Source organism: Trematomus bernacchii, unplaced genomic scaffold (genome assembly GCF_902827165.1).
Source record: "Trematomus bernacchii unplaced genomic scaffold, fTreBer1.1, whole genome shotgun sequence".
Taxonomy (NCBI): Eukaryota; Metazoa; Chordata; class Actinopteri; order Perciformes; family Nototheniidae; genus Trematomus; species Trematomus bernacchii.
In genome coordinates this window covers 7,093,313-7,113,783 of record NW_022987705.1, presented here as the reverse complement: position 1 = coordinate 7,113,783, position 20,471 = coordinate 7,093,313, and the positions used below count along the sequence as shown (strand labels likewise).

The window sequence follows — 20,471 nt, the reverse complement described above, 5'->3', positions numbered from 1 at the left end:
TTGCAGTAAGTTCTCTTTCTTCACTTCACTGCCTCTTAAATAAACAGCTTAATTTATTTTTTCACAAGACAATAAGCCAGTCAGGTTATTGTGTTTGTTTTCTGTTGCATGTGTGTGTACTGTATATGCAGTGTGTAGTTTTGTCTGTGTATTCTTTGCTGTTGATGAATCTGACACGGTTTCATCTTCAATGTGTTCTAGCAACTGGAGCTCTGTCAGAGACTCTACAAGCTGCATTTTCAGCTTCTCCTCCTGTTCCAGTCCTACTGCTCGCTCATTGGTCAAGTTCATGCTGTCAGCTCTGTGCCCGAGGTAAGCCAAATCATAGCTCATAAAGATATAATTTAAAATCCTTCCACTGTTCAGGGTCTCAATATTGGAGACATGGACCCAGTCGGTAGCAACATGTAGTGGGCATGAGACAGAATAGTTATATTTGTTATCTTTTTTGTATTACTGCCGAATTTTATTCCATATTTTATTCAATTTTATTCCATTCTATTTCTATGTAAATACTGCTATATTTTCTATTATTTTTAATAATTTTTAATTTTATTATAGTTTTCTTAAAAATAGTTCTCTATCTGTGTTTTTTTAATTTTTGTTTTACTTTTATGTATGCACAATGACATCAAGTCAAATTCCTCGTACGTGTCAACCTGCCTGGTAATAAATCTGTTTCTGATTCTGATTTAAATTAACAAGGAAAAAAAGAAGAACAGCCAAAGAGTTGGTTGACTAACTGTAAAAAAAGAAAGAAATCCCTTACAAAGAACATCTTAAAACCCACCAGCTGTTTAGAAAAGTCCTTCCCCATTGAATCAAATCATACAAACATGACTTATGCGATGACTTGAAAGCTTGCACACTAAACCACCATCTGTTTCCCTCCCACTCGGTAGCTTCTGAACATGTCTCGGGAGCTCACTGATCTGAGGACCAGCCTGCAGGCAGCAGAGGCGGCTGTAGCAAGCGACCTGGAACACAAACACTTGGCCCACACTCACGCACACGCCTCCCAGGTGGCCGCCATGGTTGTGCCCATCTTCCCCAGCTCCGAGGCAGCTGTACAGGCCATACTGGAGTGCCTTAAGAACCACGAGTTTACCAAAGCTGTGCGCTACATCCAGGAGTGCAGGTGAGTTACACTTCTGTCAAAAGATGTTATCAACATCTAGTAAAACTTATTTTCTTGAAATACAAATTAAAAAGAGAAGGGGTGTGTTTTTGCAACGGTATCACAATTATTTAATGTAGGCTAAAATTTAAACCAGTACTCCTTTTACAGATTACAATACAGCCAAATTAAACATTCATCTGTTTGTCATCTTGCAATTGACTTATTTATCTAAATAGTTATCACCGTAATAAACCGTATTTAATTTCGTCTTAATGTACAATATTTAATTTCCCATTCTGTCCTTGTATATATCATATTCTATTTACGTGTATAGACTTCTTGCACTCTTTTTTATTTGTATTTTTGTATTTTATTATACATGTTTCATCATTGGAGGAGCTCGGGTCATAAGATTTGCATTGCCATTTCTACACTGTAGCTTATGTTCATATGACATTAAAACCTTTGAATCTTGAATTGAATCCTGAATCTTTGAAATTAAAAAGATAGGTCTTTAATTGACTTTAAAAAATGTCAAGGGAGTTTGCTGTTCTATGATCCAAGGGGGACCTACATTCACATACAACATACATTAAAGGTCACCTATTATGCAAAATCCACTTTTTCATGTCTCTTATACATCAACATGTGTCCCCTCTGTGTAAAGAGATTCTGAAAGTTTCAGGAAAAAAGATTTGCTCACTTTTTGTCCTGATCCATTTATATAAAAACCTGTCTGAAAATGAGCTGATCAGATTTTGGCCACTTTATGTCATAACGATTGTTTGTCTTGTGTAACCATTAGCCAATCACCAACCAAGGTAACCCCCGCCCCCCTTATCACCTGAATCTCCTCCTTGAGCACCATTGTGTTCTTTTTAACCAGATATCTCTCAGAGGGGCGTGGGGAGGGGCTCCTTATTTTCATCTAAAGTAACAGACAGAGAATCAGCACTTTTGAAACAGGGCTGAAACAGAGGGGTTTATGGGATGCTGCAATGGGTGATCTGTTTGGTATTTGGAGCCAAACACTTCAGAGACATGTTTTGTATATATCTGAGACCTATAATATATTGATGAAAAACAGTATAATAGGGGACCTTTAATATGCACACATGGGGCTCTGTTTATATCCCCCATCATACTGATCTATCTCACCTTCTTTCTTTATTGTGTTTCCAGGAGGCAGTGGCCCCACGGCGTGTTTGGAGGCAGCTCAGAGACCGAGGTGCAGACCCTGCTGAACGTGTACTTCCGCCACCAGACTCTGGGCCAGACGGGCACCATCGCGCTGGTGGGCTCCCGGCAGGACCTCAGCCTGATCTGCTCCAAGCTGCTGGAGCTCAACGGGGAGATCCGCGAGATGATCCGCCGCGCCCAGGGTTACCGGGTGGTCACAACCTACCTCCCCGACTCCAGCGCCTCCGGGACGAGCCTCTGACAGGAGCTGAGGAGCCCCCCTCCCCCTCCGTACCCACCCTTACCTCCCCCGTCACTGCAACCATTGACACTTCCAAAACCATCGCCACACCCCTTCTCTTCTCAGCCCGCTCCCTCAGAGGAGGCTCAGCACCCCCACACCTGGCCTCTGCCCCCCCCTGTGTATCTGCTGCCCCAGCTGCAGAGCGCCAGACCCTTACCTCCCTACCGGCCACGCAGAAACCAGAGCCACATTTAGACCATGTCCCAAACCTTTCTCTGCTCTCCTCATCCACATCCTCTGATGACTCTTTACTTGATTTCCCCAAACCCCCGGACCTGTTCTCATCTCGTATCTGCTCAAACGCACCAAATCTTACACTGCCGCACACAAAAGAGCCGAGGAGGAGTTACCTCGATGAGAGCACTTACCTTTATCATCCTTTCAGAGGACACTCATCACACAGTTCACCAATGTTGCACACACACAGCAGCAAACACCTGACATCATCACGGAAATCCCACACACTCCTGACTGTGGCCTCAGAACCCACCCTGCTCACACACTCTGACACAAACACACACACCGTTCCTCCACAGGGTTCACATCTCCCCCATTTCCCGCGCTCTCTGCACAAGCACTCATCCCTAACTTCACCCCAGGTCCATGACACAGTGTTAACTCGTGGCCCTGCTCCATGTTCATCCCTCCTCCCTCCCCCTCCCCGTTCCCCCAGCCCAGGCGAGGGTGCAGCGTGGGGTTGCTGCTGCTCCCTGGGTACAGCTGCTACTCCCTTATCTCGCTACCTTGGGAAGGTGGGGCATGCCGCCCTGCCCCTATTGAAAGTAGGGGGGCTCCTTAATGCTGAACCGTCAGACGTCCAGACCTGAAACGGAAACTGACGATACCAGAGGACCTAGACTTCTATGAATCCAAATACCTGAAACAGACTTTTCCTAAGCAAGCCCTCAGATCTTTGTATCTGAAAAGAAGATGACATCAAATAAATACGTGCAGATTTTACACTTTAAAACATTGAATCATGTCCCAGATATAGAGGGATGTTTGGCTGAATCCACTGGATACTACAGACTGCTGCCTGCTGATAAAGACGACCTGATGTGATTCTATAAGAGCGCCAACTTCGCTTTACGTTTACATGTTGTTTATGCCTACAAATTGATGTGCTCCTAGTTGAAGTCCTGCTTGATGGTCATAATTCAGAACCTATTCTGCACCTGAGGACCTGTGAAAGATCCGAGCTCGGATTTCTTAACCTGTTTCCCAGAGGAACCGGAGAACTGATTGAACTTGACTGTGTGTTGCTGCCTCCTACAGGAAGGACGTAGTGATGCTGGTAGTATCAACAGAGACAGTGAGGAAACTACCCGTGACACTACGTATCGGCACTGGTAGAGTTTTCGCTATTGCACTAAATGGAGTTTTGGTATTAGTTTTTAAAAAAGACATTACAGAAAGGAGGTTTTTTTTGTTACTATGAGAGAAAAGGCTGTCACTGTCACTGAAAAGGAAAAGACAAAAATTGGATTATATTCTCTCTCCTGCTGTGTCTACTGTTTTGAGACCTTCTTTGGAGGTAATTGTGCAATGCATGACCTAGTTGAATGCTTTCTACTGTACTAGTGTCCCTTTTGCTCCCTAAAAGTCTGACCTCCAGACTGACTGAAAGAATGATCAAAAAGAGCGGATTCAGAGTATTCAAGTGTAATTCCTCATGCTGCCCTTGCTCTGTTTATATTCTGTATCGGTGAACCAGCCTGTCTACTGACTACTGTTGTAAACATTGGTAGACTAATCATGCCGTTAGCTGTGCACTCTGTGGCGAGTTGTAGCATCATTTGTGAGTGTACACTGTATATTTCTCACTGTAATACGTTGACCTTATATGAACACACTCAAATATTTCGTCTGTCTGTATACGATTAATACTTATGGGCACACATCCATTGTAGCATATGTTTGTGGTTTGTAGTTACCTTACACATAGGAAATGCTGACATTCAGCAATCATTGACGTTCAAAACAAAACCTGTCCAGTGCTACTGAAGTCCAACACTTCTTGTCGTCAGCCCTTGTTTACCCTCTTTTTGCTGTACAAATATTTTTTCCTATTTATATCTGATCAGCTATAAATCACTCATTTGACTTAGGTTTTATATTGATGTCTGTCCTCTTAAATCAAACTGCCATGCATGCATCTTCAGTGTACTGGAAGTGTTTGGAATATTTATTTACAAAAAATCATATTTTATCTGAAAGATACGTTTGTATGAGGTACAAAAGGGAGCTCTAAGCTCATGCGGGTATGTTTTATTTTCTTTCCTGTGTGTGGGAGAGCGTGTGTGTGCATGCCAAACAAGTTGCACATTTTTAGAGCTTTTTAGATGAAGACTAGTTTTTGTTCACCTTGTAAATAGTTTTACAGCCTTTGTGAAGTTGTTTTGAGTTGATGCTCTGTACAAGTCTGTGTCAAAGTAAAAGACATATCAAATTATTTCTTGTGCATTTCACTTCAAGTCTTTAGAGTTGCATATCTATTTTTACATAATGTACATTTGAAATGGACTGTCATTGACACTAGAGTACTGAACATTTTATCTGTGCTCAAGTCTATTTAAAGTGGACCTATCATGCTATATTTAAATGATATATTGTAGGGCCATACCTATACAAGGTATATTTATACGTTTCTGTTTACAAAATACCAAACAGATCATGATTTTAAGCCATGCCTCATTTCGCTCCATTTGCTGTTCTCCAGCACTGTTTTTGCAGGGGGCTGATTCTGTGAGCTGCAGCTGACCACGGCCCCCTGCAGGAGAGGGGAGCGTGCTCTGATCAAGTCAGAAGAGGGGGAGAAAAATAAATCTCCGTCCTCCGTGTTCTTAGAGCCTATTATTATATAGAGTCGTTATTCATTTGTTTTAAAGCTCAATAAATAACAAAGACCTTTGACCGGCACTTTTCTAATTTTGTCGGGAAGATTTCAACTTTAACGGACATCTTGACCGGCGAAAGAAAACCTAACTGAAACTCTGCTGCACGGTCCCCTCGTTCCTTGGAAGAGGCAGAGAGGTGGGTGTTTGTCATCTGCTGGTGGACTAACCGGAGATAATTACAGTGCTTGCCTCGACGGGGAGGGATTGCATTGAATTAAAGCAGCCGGAGCAAACGCTTGCCTCGGGGAGGGAGAAAAAAAAGCCACAGCGGAGAATAAACAGAAGGGTAACCATGGTAACCATGCGCGGGAAGTCTTCTTCGCTGCTTTTGTGGCAGACTACTGCGCCACTTACAGGCCTGGCATATGTACTACAGCGTCTCCAGCGCTTTCGGGCGGCAATGGCCGGCCGTGGCCCGTCCCCACATTCCCCTGATAGGTGGAGAGTTGGCCCAATAGCCATTGCGCCACTTTCCTGACGTCAGTAAAGTGTTCAAATCTGGATCAGTTTTTATCAGATCCGTTGCAGCCCCTTTTTTAGAGATTTGGGTATGGAGGAAAATAGAGGGTTGTGTTTTCTGACACTTGGTGAGTTCCCTGGAACACATATTCATGTATAAAAGACGTACAAAAGTGCATTTTGCATGATAGGTCCCCTTTAAAGATCTAGTGCATGCATTCAAGCAGCGAGTGTCAGACCAAAGTGAGCTGTAAGAGCATAAGACTAACTATAAGTTAGAAAGATTTCAATGAATGCAAAACGACATTACACATTTTTTGATATGCAATACATTTATTTCATTTTTCCTTACTAAAATAGTTTATGTTTAAGTTCCAGGATAATTAGGGGAAACAAAGATGGCGTTTTTGAGATTGCTTCAAATAAACCACCAAAAGATTTCCATCTACTCGCTGGTAGGAGAATATATGAAGATCTTAAAGTCTGTTACGAGAGTCAACTTCCATTTGTGGCATGTACTGGATGTCTGCTGAGGAATGGGAGCTTCCAAACCCGAGCGAACATGCAGGGCAGCTCAGACTATGTATTTGAAGCTGTAGGTGGCATCGCAGGATAACCTCGAGCCCTTGCAGCGACAACACAGGTCCTGGCGGTGAGGCCTCTTCATGTTAATGTGCCGCTGCTTCTTCTCACAGTTGCAGGTAGTCTGAGAACAGTCCTAAAACAGAGAGGAAGAGACGGTTAAAGTGAATTCTAACAGTCAGCAGTCAATAGAAGGTTTTTGACCCATGTTCAAGGATGCTTCGGTTTTAAAACCTAGAGCAAGAGAAGTAAATGCACCTTGCAGAGGATGGGCTCCACCCTGTAGGGGTTAAACCCAACCTGACACTTCCGGCAGAGCTGCTTGTAGTACACCTGAGAAGAGCAAACGTGCAATAAATAAATAAAATAGAAAATACACATGAAAAGCCCAACATATTTTTAAACCATGGATTATAGTTAACAAAACACTCACCTTACTGGTTCCAGAGATGCACCAAACATACGCACTCTCCCACCGGATGTTGCATTTTTTGCAGTGGAAAAAGCCATACCTCTGCTCCAGGAACTTGAATAAAAACAGATTCAGAGATCAGTTATGCAGAGGCCCTTCACACAATGATGTTATGATGAAGGCAGGTCTATCTAAATGGCAAACTAAATGAAATACCTAAACAGATACAAGGCTCTAAAATATAATTAACACTGCCTGTGCCTTTTAATGAAATATACTATGAATTTCTTAAGAATGATAAGGACCTTATGGTAAGTCATAACCTGATCTTGAAGTTCTGCATGTCCTTGAGATCTTTTATGTTATTTGTATGTATGCTTAAAATGTATCTAAATGAATGTAGGCCAATTAAAACAAAATACCATATAATTTATATGCATTAGTGTGGAATAAGGCCTACACATAGGAAAAGAGGTTAGGGAGAGTCGGTCTCTTCCGTGTTTCCTCAGACAGAAACTCACTCACCTGAAAGCTGGACCCCTTTGTAGACCTGTGGAACGTTGTCTTTAAGTCCTTCCCGGTGTCCTCTTCGCCACTGTCACCCTTCTCACATTCATGCCCTGACTCAACGTGATCCACGGATTCTTCGGCTTCTCCTTCACTTTCATCCGCATAGCTGAGTTTCTTCCTGGAGATCCTGTGGTCAAACACGGGAGAGTAGATTGACACAGGCCGCAGGAAGCGCATGTGGCTCACCGGTGTAGTGCAGTACGGGGCCTTCCCCTCTGCTTTAACCAGCCCCGGGGTCTTGGGGGACTTTGAGGAGAGGGGGACTCCCTCTGAACAGAACAGCGTTTTAGGACCCAGCGAGCACTGCACGGTTTTATCCACTTTGGCATTCACCTGCACGCCGCACTCTTTGGTGATGGCTTTCCTCAGTGGGAATGGTAAACTGGGGTGAACCTGGGCCAGGATGGCTTTGCACAGCTCCAGGTAATTGAGGCCCTGAGGGACCATGAAGCGGCCATCTCTCTTCCCCCAGCCGATGTCCGGAGCCGGGGCAGTGCACACAGAGTACGGGTGAAACGCAGGCAGGAACCCCTCCATCATGGAGCCTTGAAACCTAACTCTCTCTACTGGGATTTAAGCCGTTGCCAATTTGCAGCACTAATTGGTTGATTGAGAGCAGGTCTGTGTGTCCTCTAATTGAGCTGCTATTCAGATATAGCATTCTATAGCGATTTAAAACTGTTATGTGATAACTGAATCAACTGACAATCACAGAGACAACATATCTTAAATAATTATTAAATGCAATATGTTGTTGTTAAAATTCAATAAGATTGGTATCAATAAGATTGATATCATATCAATTACAACTGCATATCAATGATAAATATGCAGTTGTAATTTCACGTAATCGGATTTAATTCAGATTATTTTAATCACATGATCACATGTGTTTTCAATGCAATTAATTGTGGTTCATACTGAAATTAAATTAAATCCATTGTTATTGAGTTAAAACCTCATTCAGAAAACGTTGTGCGTAATCTGTAGGCTTTACCTTAAACTAATGTAACAATTATTATGTCAAGCACAGCTGTCAGCTATTGAAAATATTTTTATTTTTATTTTAAAGAATAGTGCTTCAGGTTTTAAAGGTGGAAATCTAAAACATAATATTAGAGCTCCCCCTATAGGTCATGTTGGGAGAGATCCAACATAAAAATAAAAAGCAGGCAGCTGATCTATGACATATTTTATCTTTTAGTATGATATTCAGTTAATCAGTATAACAAGATATTTTAGGCTCAGTGGCTTAAAATCATGTGGATTTGTATAAGAACTGGGAAAATAAGCATGGCTCCCTAAAGTGACAATAAACACAGTTAATGTACCTTCAGGAAGAACAGATGTTGTTGCATATGAATAAGTAGGTTGGTAGGGCAAGGAATAGGAAGAATTAAAGGCTACAGCAGCAACTGAGAAAAGACTGCAATGAAAATTAAACTAGTGGACTCACTCTTTTGGTAACAAAATGTCAAATTATTTACATATTTAAATAATAGTAAAGCTGAACTTTATTTGTCTACAAAGTAAATTCACTTGATGAAACAATATAGGCTACCTTACAAATTAAATATAATTACATAGCCTACTCACATAAAGGCCATTTTTCTGCACAATGATTACTTGTACTTTTTAACCTATAGCTCAATTTAGCTGATCATACTTTTGTACTTTTACTTCAGTAAGATTTTGAATGCAGAACTTTAACTTGTAATGAAGTATTTTGACAATAATGTACTAGTTATTTTACTCAAGAAAAAGCATCTGAATACGTCTTCCACCAATGATGAAAAGTGAATAATCGTTCAAATGAATCATTCAGTGAAAAGATACTATAGACTCGCCCTATAGGTGGCGCTACACACTCACTGATGGTTTGCACCCATGGGCACTGAATCTACACTTATTGGCGCCATTTTGGAGCTAGGAGGGGGAAGAGAGCTGCATAGGAGGACACGATTGATCACAATTCAGCGTAACAGGTAAGAAAATGCACAAACGAGCGAATCTTTTTGATTTAAACTGAGGAATATTTTCCTGTGCTGCTGCAAACAACGAGGTATAACCGATGATGTGTCCGCAGAGTAGCCTGGTTTCCAGCGCTAAGAGGCGGATCGCAGCCCGCCTTGCTCGCCTCTGTTCTCGGCAGCCGTGTCGGATACTCAGCGCTGGTTGACATGATCCTGCGGCGCTAAATGGTTAGCTCGTCGAAAACTAGCCCCTTTGCTAGGTTCAGTGCCCTAGCAGCATTAACACACTATTATTCGGCGTGGTTGTTCTAATGAAGTTGGGATATTTATAGCGATATAACGAGAGTTAGCCGGGATGTTTTGTTCGGCGCAACGGTACTATCTGTCCGCCCTCTGTCACTGAGATTGCTGCTGCTAACGTTAGCTCGCTAATGCTAGCCAGTGTTGTTGCTAGCAAGCTAACAGCAGCTAACTAGATTAGCTTCGGTCAACATTACTGCAACAAGGCAGGCTGGCTACACCATAGTAGAACCATAACAATAAGCACATCTAATCATAACATATGTGTCCTCTCTATTTACTATAACTAACGTAACTCGTAATCCTGTAGCTGTTGCAGTGTTTAATTATTTTACGCTGTGCCACTTGTAAAAGGCGCAGTGTTTTTTATTGCAGTGTTTATTTTGTGGTAAATCGGCTCATAATTAAAACTAAACCCCATATCTTACATATGGATAACACTTGCTTATATGCACACTTAATGTTAATCTTATCAAACAAAAAAAGGTTTAGCTTAGCGGCTGTTGGAAAGATAAGACAAGAATAGTTATTTATGAAATTGGACTCTGCATGGTGTTCTTATGAACTGAGAAAGTCACGTCCAGGCTGCTGCAGTGCTTTTTGTTTTGACAGCTATCAGCCTGTGATTGTTGAATCAGTGTTGTCATCACCAACACTGCGGATTGGTAAACGGTCACTGGTGTAAGAAGAATCTGAAATACCTGTTTGTGTGGCCTTGGTTTCATTCAGTTTTGTTACCAAAAACACTTTAAAAGTGCTGTTCAAGACACCTTTCCCATTAGGGCAATTTAAAATGTAATGTTTTGATTTACACTAGTGTATATTATATTATATTGTTGCTTATTATCTTTTAAATAGCTATGCACTCAAACACATTGACCAGTGTTACCATGAGCCACCGTTTAGTAGTTCTGCTTTGAGTGATTATTTTATTTATTGGCAATAGTTTTCCCCCCATTATAACTCATTCCCAGCTATGAGGAAAACTACCAAATATGTTGGTCACATGTATTTTTATTATGTAGTTTTGCCCTACATAAAGCCACAATGATAGTCTGTAGTTTGTTTATGTGTGCTGTTTGTTTGTGTTGAACAAATACAAAGGAGGGACATGTCTGCAGTGGCTAATAAACTGTGCCAAGTGATTCAGCAGGGTGTTTGTAGATGACGGATGTCATATGGCATCTTTGAATGTTTCCACTAACCTCATCTTATTCTCATAGCTTTTGGACTTATTTCAAACCCTTCCTCTCTGCTCAGTTGTTGTTTCTGGCCGGCCCTCACTGGTGGAGAAATGCTCAATTCAGAAAACGTCTATTTAGTTTCATTCGGGGTGAAAACTAAGCTCTTTGACAGTGCATCCCTGTTAAGCCAGTTTCCCTCACTCTCTGTGTCGGTTGGAGTGCCCATGTGTGGGTCGTTGAGTTCAGGCTTACAACCAGCTGGTGTCCAGTCCTTTCTCTGTTTGCCAACAGTCACTCTCATTCCTGTGATCATCCACAGGGTTAAAACAAAGAGTCTGTGTCAAGGTTCAGATTAGGTTAGGAGAGCTGCTCCGTGTCCTCATATTTCTCCTGGCAGCTGTAATAAAGGGCTGAAGTGGGAAGAGCAGAAGCAGCAGATGGATAGAAAGCCCTCAGTGTGGGGGGGGGGGAAATGTGTTTTACTATGATAAACCAGTACTGAGCTGACAGTAGCCCATGTTTAAGAGGTTTAGTGTTGCCTGTGATTATTTACTGCTGCTTTTTCAAAGTGAAATATTCCCCTGTGGACGGTACCCAGACAGACCCCCCAGGTCAGGAAATACTTTACCCTGATTGGCTGCCAGAGCTCTGTGTGTGTGTCAGTGTGGTAGACCAAGAGATGAACTCAAATTTGGCAGCAGCTGTGGGTGGAAAAGAAGGTCAGAATCAAACAATTTGGCTGCCAGCCAGAGTCCTGCGTGTGTGTCCAGAGTGTGTGTGCGTGTGCGTGTGTGTGTGCGTGCTTGGCCCTGCTTGCATTTCTGTGTGTGTGTTCATAAAAGCTCACTTTCAGCTGCAGAAAATTGTTTGGTTGTTACTCAAAACTCTGCATTGTGGTCTGGCATCTAAATCAAAACCAGCAAGCGTGTTTGTCTGACGGCAGACCTACTGACCCAGACTGTTCCAGAATGATCAATTCCTCTCAGTCACAGACAAGAGGCTAGTTACAGAAGAAAAGTTATCTGTATATTCAATCAATACTTTTTAGCAACAGTATGTGTGCAGTGATTTTATTGCGGTAAAAGCTTGTTTTCTTAGTCTCCTGGGAGAGGTAGTTGTTGATTATATATTAGAGTACAAAAGAAAACATACTTTCATTTCCAAAAAACACAATTTGGAAAACTCTGGTACTATTTACAAGTGAAAGCAGGTAGTATGGCTATAGTTTCAATGTGCTCTCTTTTCAATTTAGTTCTAAACAACAGACCAAAATCTGTTTTTAATATTTGTCTTTTCATTTAGTTCATTTGACATTTAGGATATGTCAGACAACACGAATAATCGATTAATATTCGCCAGGGCTGTCCGATTTTCGAATTTGATCATGGTCAGTTTCTGGCATCCCTACTCCAAACAGTCCGTGCTTAAACCGTTTCTTTAAGATACACCTTTATCAACCTCATGAAAACAAGCTAACCATGCACGCTCAGTTTTGGAAAGTTTGATGTTTAACACCTCAGCTAACCGATTTCCTGTGGGAAATACCCGCAGCATGTGAGAAAACAGTTGCTCATTGTTTGACACTTTTACAATGTGGTTTGGTTTATGTTTATGACTAGCAAGACATTTTTATGTAAAGCATACTCATTTCCATTAGCTATGATGCATTGATAAATCATATATCTGAATTCACCGTCGAAGATGTGAAGTTTGTGGTGGCCTTTCTATCAAATGAAAAGTTATAACTTGTCAAAAGGAAATATATGACACAAAAATGATTCCGTCAACAAAATGTAAAATTTCTCATCAGTTTCCCAGAGACAACTTGCTTGTTTCATCAGACCAACACCCAAATATATCAGGTCTACTGTCGAGAACATTGACATGCATTCAAAAGCAATTTGGATTTAAAGATCTTGCTAAAATATATTAAGACATGTTGACTGCAGAGACTGGGGATCAAACCCCTGACTTCCAATTGTTAAAGCCCATTTATCCCCTGAGACCCATCGTGTTGAAAAAGCAAACAAATTGTTTACCTTTTTTTTTTAAATGTGAAGACTCTCCACCATTCGAAAGTCCACTAACCAGTGTTGTCAGTGACCCTGGTAGTTCTCTTCCACTGTAAATTGAATAACTTTGTATAAAAGTAGCATACATTTACCCTTTTTCTATTTTTTGACAAACCATGGTGGGTGACGTCACGTCGTGTCACGTGACTTGGATTTTGAATTGAGCCGTCCCTTAAGTTATAGATACTATCTCTACGTATTAGTGATGGGAATTCCGGCTCTTTTTAGTGAGCCGGATCATTTGGCTCGGCTCACTAATGGCGCATTTCCACTACAGCGCGGTTTAAGCGTGCCGTGCACGGCCCGTTTTTGGTTGCGTTTACACTAGGCGTAGTACCGGCTAGCGGGCCGGGTACTATTTCACAGTTTTTCTGGCCCCATAAAATCGAGGTTCTTAGCGGACCAACAACCAGGCTGAGTATGCTAAACTAGAGAGAGAGAATCGCTGGCAAGGGGGCTACAACTACAACAAAATGAACATATTTGACCGTGATTTAATTGTAATACACGTTTCAAAATGATGCCGAAGTAACAACATACTGATACCGGTTAGTAAAAACTAGAGGTGTTGAAAATAATAGTTTCTACGATGCATTGCGATGCGGACGTGGACGATTCGGTATCGATGCAGTGACGGAAGATAATCGATTATAGCGTAGTAACGTTGCTTCCTGATTTTCCGGCCGCGGCTTTACAATAACGTTTTTTTTTCTGTCACTTTAATATCAAATCGGTCGGTGACGCAGAGATCAGGGAACAGACGTGACAGCGGCACAGCAACACGGAGCAGTCTGCTTTATCCACCAACACAAGAACACTAGTCCAGAACCAACAGCAGAAGGACCCGCTCTGAATCACTCCGTGTCGCTGCGGCTCAGAGACACAAGGATTTATGTTTTTCAAAAATAATCGCGTTACAATCATGTCAGGTTTTTGGTGGATTTAATTAAGTCTTGGATTGCAGAGTATGAATGTCCTCTAGCAACTTTCAGACGATATATACGTGTGTAAAGTTTGTGAAGGCAGGAGGAAAAAAGCTTCCGCGATCACCGTCTCCTCTCCGTTCCTCCAAACCCCGCCCCCTCCCTGAAAATAATGAGTGACAGGCTGATAGTGACCCGATAGAAACTTTATTATTCACTTAATCACTGATTGAGATATAATGAAGCTAACTTAATCTCATACATTCATGGGATTTATGTAACAGTAAGACAGAGAATGTAAGTGTGCACCCACATGCAGTATTTTTGTTTGTATATGCTATTGTCAATACTCCTGAGGCCTGTACTACGAAACTGGATTTTCGCTTAGCCGGCTAACTTCAGGGAAATCTCGGGCTTTCCGGTCCTACGACGCTGGTTCTCTTTTTAGCAGGCTAGATTTCCATGGTAACTTATGCTGAGCGGCAAACCTGCTCCGGAGCAGGTTAGGTGGCAGGCTAAGAGATCAACTCAATGAAAGCACTGCCTGCTGACCAATCAGAGCTCCGTGTGCGGAGTTTAAAGCGATCAATTCATATTACAGGATAGAGGAAATACAGAAAGACGGCCGGCCAAAATCAACTGACTGTGTGAACGTGAAAATTAATAGAATATCCCCTCCCATCTTCAGAGCAATCTGACTATTATAATATTAGCGTTAAGAAAGCTTACTTAAATATCTGCCACGACATAAGTAACCGGATCAGAGTAACATTAAGTACAGTCCGCGGCACTGTGAGTGCAGACGTCGATGTGTCCCATTATCATTCATATCATATCACATCATAATGTATCATATATTTCCTTATTTGAGTCAGCTTCTTGAGCCGTATCTGGCCGTGCAACACTCACAGTGTCACATACTGTATGCAGAAGTATTATTTTAAGCAACACATTAAGTTGACGAAACACTCGAGTCAAATTCTCCTAATTAAAGTCAGATCCACTCGTGTCTTGGACGGGGCAGTGATTTCATAAACCTGTTAATGTACGCATTCAAACACTTTTTCTTTTACCAGCTGTATTCACCTTGCAGGTGCAGCTATGTGGCTTTTATCCTGGATAAAGTGTTTAAGTCATGGATGTTTAAAGTTTAACTTCTTCATATTTGACTAATATTAAAGTTCACTTTTCATTCAGGAAGTATGACGCTGCGCTGTCAGTACGCTTGTCCGTGTCTGAGATTGGTCGAATGCTCCAAATACCACCCCTTTTATGTGAACGTGCACCTAACTAGATAGGACACGGCTGGCTTGAGCGATCCACTTGATAACCAGCGTCGTAGTACAGCTTAGCGAGAGCGCGTATGTTTTGGATTGGGCCAACCGGCTAACTCCAACATATCACGGTTAGGTTGAACCAGCTTCGTAGTACAAGCCTCTGTTGTCTGCTGTGTTCAGACTCAAGTCATGTGTGTGATGCCACATTCAGGACATTCAGTGTCCTTTTTTTTTTAACAGAAGACCGTAGCTAGAAGCTGCAGCTAGACTGCAGAAGCATTAGTTTTTTGTTTTTGAGGGTGGAACAACTTCACACACAGATATAGGGAGGCTAGACCTATACAATTTATTTATTTTGGTTTATAAATGAATGTCAAGACATTTATGTTATTGATTTCTGAAGCACTTTCTAAATAATAAAAAGAGAGTTCATATGTATTTACTGCATGTATGCATTGAGGAAAAATAAGCCATGTGCAGTAATATAGAAAATTGAGGATGCAACGCATTGGTATGAATCGTGATGCACCGTGATGCATCGGGATATCGAATTGAATCGAATCGTTGACAGGATAATCGTAATCGAATCGTGAGACCAGTGAAGTTGCACAGCCCTAGTAAAAACCATGAATTAATGCTTTGACAAGTCTGCAGACAGACGGCAGGCGAAAAACCTTTTAAAATGCGTGTTTTCTAAATGGAGATCTGCTAAGCTAACACAGTATATGCTCCGACCGTCCACACTCACAACAACGGCCTATACAGACATAAATAAACCAGCGACTGTATACGCCATGACACAGACACTCTGTGGTTTGTACTTGTTTAACTTTTGTCTAGTTTCTGAACAGATATGAGGAGCTGTGAGCTTGAGTGCTAACAGCTAACGGCTGATGTTGTTTATCTGTGGTTCGCATTGAAGATGACGTCACGGCTCCGCCTACACTGCGTTACTTGGGGATGGGTACCGAGGCCCGGTATTAAACGGGCCCCGGGGCGGAATTATTAAAGACCGTGGTACCGTTAAGCTCCGACGTTATCGGTCTTTTTATCGGTACTGGAGACATGTAAAAAATATGTCATATGTATTATTGCTACACAAACATTATATTGCAGTTTTAGTGTCGCCAACTCCATTTCTAACATGCAAAAAGACTGCAAAATACGTCATTTTTAGTATTTTCGATCTCTCCAATCCAGACGAGATCTCTCTCTTCCCCGCCTGCTTGCGAGGGGGCGGGGCAGTTTACACACACGCAGCTGCTACATGCAGCAACACACACACACACAGAGGAGATGGCGGAGAGAACTAAGCTCTCCGAGGTGTGGTTAAACTTTACCCGTCTCGCTCGTTGCCTAAAGTGCAATAAGAGTTTACCATGTAAGGGCGGTAACACGAGCAATTTGTCTAAACATCTTGCAAAAGTGCACCACATTCAGACGGAGAAATGCACCGTCGACTGTCTTTCTCGTAGCTCTGTAGCCCCATCCACGAGTAACGTTTCCACGTCAGGTATTATGTATGCTAGCAGCAACACACAGAGTTAATTCAATGATACAAACATGGGTTAATGATTAGAGGTAACTGAGTTATTTATTTTGTTAAAGTTTCAGCCATTCTGTTTACAGTTCTGTCATCAGATTATTTAATACGATTTGTTAAAACGTTGTTTCTTTTGATGTGAAATATTATGTATTTAATTTAAATAAAAAGCAATGTTAGTTTTGTTCACAATTTGTTTATTTTCATTTTTCATTTAATCATTTATTTGAATAGGGACAATGCACATTAATGAACACTTTAGACAAATAATGCTTCAAGTGTAAATATGCCGTATTTTAGCTTTGAGCTAATTTCCATCCGTAGTCCCTGGCATACAACATATAGTTAGTTTACCTCATTTTTCTCTCCAAAAGAACCGATAAAAGTACCGTTAAAAGACCGGACCGATAATCGGTATCGATAAAAGTAGTAGTACCGTTAAAACCTTAACGATACCCATCCCTAGCGTTACTATAGTTACTGCCCCAGCTACTAAACTGTAATGGAAACGCAGCATAAAGTGAGCCTGGCCTAACAACTTACTATGTATTGCTCACTGATTGGACGATGCAGCGCATGCACTGATCTGTTGCTTCTTGACATGAGAGCAGTTTCCCAGCGGAGTGAAGAAAACACATGAAACTCACGGGACTCACTCCTCAGTTTATACTGTGTTTTGTTTCAATTAATGTATCATTTAGTTACAAATATGTGATATATCTGAACAACAGAGTGGTCAAAATCCTTTTATTCATTTATTGGAAACATTTTCATGATCGCTTTTTTCGTTTTACATTTTCATTTATTGTCATTTCCATTCAGTCAGTCATTAAGTGCTATTTAAAATGTTAATTTGCTACATATCCACACAAACAAAGTGTGCAATCCAATGAATGTTAATCTAACTGGGTTTTGATAGATAACATATCTCTTTTTCTTCTCTCAATTATTTTATTTATATTGTGCACTGTAATCAATATTAATCTAACTATTGTTCGTTTTATACATTTTAAGAATAACGTTTATCTTTTTTGAGAATGAGTTCTTATTTTATTTAATGTATTTGGGTCTACAACAGATGATACAAATGTTTATGTCGGTAAATGTGTACTAACAGAGGCGGGGGTGTTTTTGAAAATAACGGGGACAGAGCTGGCTGCTGTCAGACGATCAGCTGTGCGTAGTCATCACAAACGGACGTCGCTTCACGTGACGCTCCGGAGGAAAGGACGTCCCATTGCTCTTAAAACTCATTTCCCTGCTTCTCGTGGTTTCCTTGCGTCTCTCCATGCTTCCCTGGTGGGAGGGACTAAACGCAGGGAAACGACGCAAGTGAGGGACGCAAGGATTTCATTTAACCGAAGTGAGATGCAGCTTATATGTGCACGGCCTACCAGATCAGCACGGGGTCCGTTACGCTTACTAATGACGTCACGCATTGGCTGTACGGCAAACCAAGAGGACATTTTACACGGCCAAATTCCGCAAAGAATATTAAAAAATAACAATCGCCATTAATCTGAACGAGGGAGGTGATTTATTATCATTACAACGTAATTTCCCGATCATTTAAATATGAATATGGTGAGATACATTCTTTGAATAAGCGAGAAATGGATTTAACTCCTGTTTGACAATAACTGTGAATTTATATCCTTTTATTTAAAATTAGAAATCAAATGTGATCATACACCAACGCAGTTTTTAAAGATATACATTTTTCAACACAAAATCATTTACCAGATTAGACCATATCCAATCATTTTACGAGTCAGAAGATGCTATCTGTTCATTGCAGTTATTGTTTATTGAATTAGGTTACCATGAGCTCAACATAATTATATAGAGTACAAGTCCACAGCCAAGAAAATGTTATTTGCATGTCATTTTATTTATGAGTGGAATTATAACACTGGAGTTTGTTATTATTTACTATAACTTGATCATTCTATTTCAGTTTGTGGGCTACAGCCAGTTTATGGTAGCAGCTAGGGATGCCAGCGATTATATTATTATTAATCGATTAATATTCGCCAGGGCTGTCCGATTTTCGAATTTGATCATGGTCAGTTTCTGGCATCCCTAGTAGCAGCACGTTAACAGCTTCATCCTCTGAACATGTGTACTGTCTGTTCAAAAAACTGCAACATAACCCCCTTCACATCTCAACTATTGTAAATGTTACGGGTCCCCGATATGACCACAGTACAGTGTGAGAAAAAGTTTTTAGAGAGTACTTGTCCATGGACAAGTGAGTTTGGCAATTTACTTGTCCGAATACATTTTTCACTTGTCCAGAATGGACACAAATTGGGGCCACTGGAATCTTCTTCTTCGCCAACGTATTTTACATTTTCCCACGTTTTTTACGACACCGCTAACGTAAGTGAGCGGTAAGATTTTACTGCACCACACATAGGGTTGGGTATAGTTTGGATTTTAACGATTCCGGTTCTGCTTTTCGATTCCGGTTATTTTCGGTTCTCGATTCCGGTTCTTTGAGAGGGTAAAAATAAGTCCCATGACAAACTGGGAGAAAAATATATTTATGAAAACATTAAGTCAAATCTGTATTCCTATTTACAAATCACTTCATACTGTTTAATTTCTTACGGTTATTGAATAAAATTATATAAAAATAATCTCTGCATTGTTTAGTTAGTTCTAAGTGGTGCAGTTTGAGAATGTACAATTGGCCAAGTCTCCTCTGATGTTACACTGCAACCTGCCTGTGAGACAGAGTCCAACCACACATGTCCAACACATAGGCCTAATAATAATACATTATATTTATAGCCTATAGGCCTATTTTCTACAACTCAAAGACGCTTGCATGCTTACACATGTCCTGCAATACACATGCTGCAGCTGCTCACTGTTTGTAAAAGTAAATAAATAGTATTTTCATTTCAATAATGTATTTTCTATACCCTGCTTCATAAACAATACTGACATCCCTGTGCTCCTCCGAGTCTGGGGGTCGGGGGATGTGAGGACAGCGCGAGGACACAGACAGGGAGGCTGCTTTACTTCATAAAGGAAATGGCGGTCAATATTAACAACGTAGGAGCTAAAACGTTTAATAACCTTCATTACGTGTTAAAGAAAGAATATAAGAAAGTTTGACAAAGATTAGGCTGTTAAACGGGCAGCGGGTCCGCTGTGTGTAGAAAGAGAGAGGGAGAGAGAGAGACGCTGAGCTGCACCGTGCAGCGATCCGATGATCCGGAGCAGAGAGAGAGCTGCGGTCCGCGGGGCTCGGCCTCGCCTCCTGTCCTCACAACTCTTATTAATCCCGGTACCGGACAATTGTTATTTGTTCCTACTCGGCACCGAGTTTTGCTTCCCAACCCTGCCACTGTGCTACACGTCCCGCCCCGCCCCGCCCCGCCCCCGTCTTACAGTACAGAAAGCGGCGAGATGCATTTCCTTAGGAATCGACAAGCAGAACCGAAACTAACATTTCTAAACGAACATTGGCGGACACGGACAATTTGCGAATGAGTTCTGCCTTTTGTAAACTGAATTTGTCAATAAATGAGGGCTAAAAACGTCACTTGTCCGTCGGACAAGTCAATTGAAAGATCTACTTGTCCGATATTGTAAATAACACGTCCCGGACGGTGGGACGTGTGCTTTTTCGCACACTGCAGTAGCAGTGATGATACCTTTTATT

The 20,471-nt window shown here is 41.3% G+C and overlaps 3 protein-coding genes across 8 annotated transcripts in view; 2 read left to right on the top strand and 1 right to left on the bottom strand.

The window, feature by feature from the left end:
* fryb (furry homolog b (Drosophila)) overlaps positions 1-5,055 on the top strand; it is a 58,838-nt gene extending 53,783 nt beyond the window's left edge. For 4 of the 5 annotated variants that reach the window (XM_034139759.1, XM_034139757.1, XM_034139758.1 and 1 more), the window contains exons 64-66: positions 202-312; positions 903-1,138; positions 2,303-5,055. In XM_034139759.1, the coding sequence (XP_033995650.1) occupies positions 202-312; positions 903-1,138; positions 2,303-2,561 (606 nt within the window). In that variant the 3' untranslated portion in view covers positions 2,562-5,055. The remainder of the gene's footprint in view (positions 1-201; positions 313-902; positions 1,139-2,302) is intronic. The other variant, XM_034139760.1, reaches the window with a different exon arrangement.
* A 1,223-nt stretch (positions 5,056-6,278) lies between these two features.
* zar1l (zygote arrest 1-like) lies at positions 6,279-8,065 on the bottom strand. The gene is made up of 4 exons (XM_034139885.1): positions 7,479-8,065; positions 6,975-7,067; positions 6,800-6,874; positions 6,279-6,677 (listed from the first exon to the last, which is right to left on the bottom strand). Exons 1-4 carry the CDS (start codon positions 8,061-8,063, stop codon positions 6,534-6,536), a joined length of 897 nt encoding a protein of 298 aa, XP_033995776.1. The 5' UTR covers positions 8,064-8,065; the 3' UTR covers positions 6,279-6,533.
* A 1,361-nt stretch (positions 8,066-9,426) lies between these two features.
* Positions 9,427-20,471, top strand: part of pds5b (PDS5 cohesin associated factor B) — a 36,623-nt gene continuing 25,578 nt past the window's right edge. For both annotated transcript variants that reach the window (XM_034140117.1, XM_034140116.1), the window contains exon 1: positions 9,427-9,508. The gene's annotated coding sequence lies outside the window, so the exon portion shown is untranslated. The remainder of the gene's footprint in view (positions 9,509-20,471) is intronic.

Excerpts from the sequence above, each read along its gene's own strand:
- zar1l (XM_034139885.1), bottom strand. The coding sequence starts at position 8,063 with ATGATGGAGGGGTTCCTGCCTGCGTTTCACCCGTACTCTGTGTGCACT. Across the intron at positions 7,068-7,478 it reads CAAAGGGGTCCAGCTTTCAG|TTCCTGGAGCAGAGGTATGG; the intron begins GTGAGTGAGTTT and ends TTTTTATTCAAG. Across the intron at positions 6,875-6,974 it reads GCATCTCTGGAACCAGTAAG|GTGTACTACAAGCAGCTCTG; the intron begins GTGAGTGTTTTG and ends TGCTCTTCTCAG.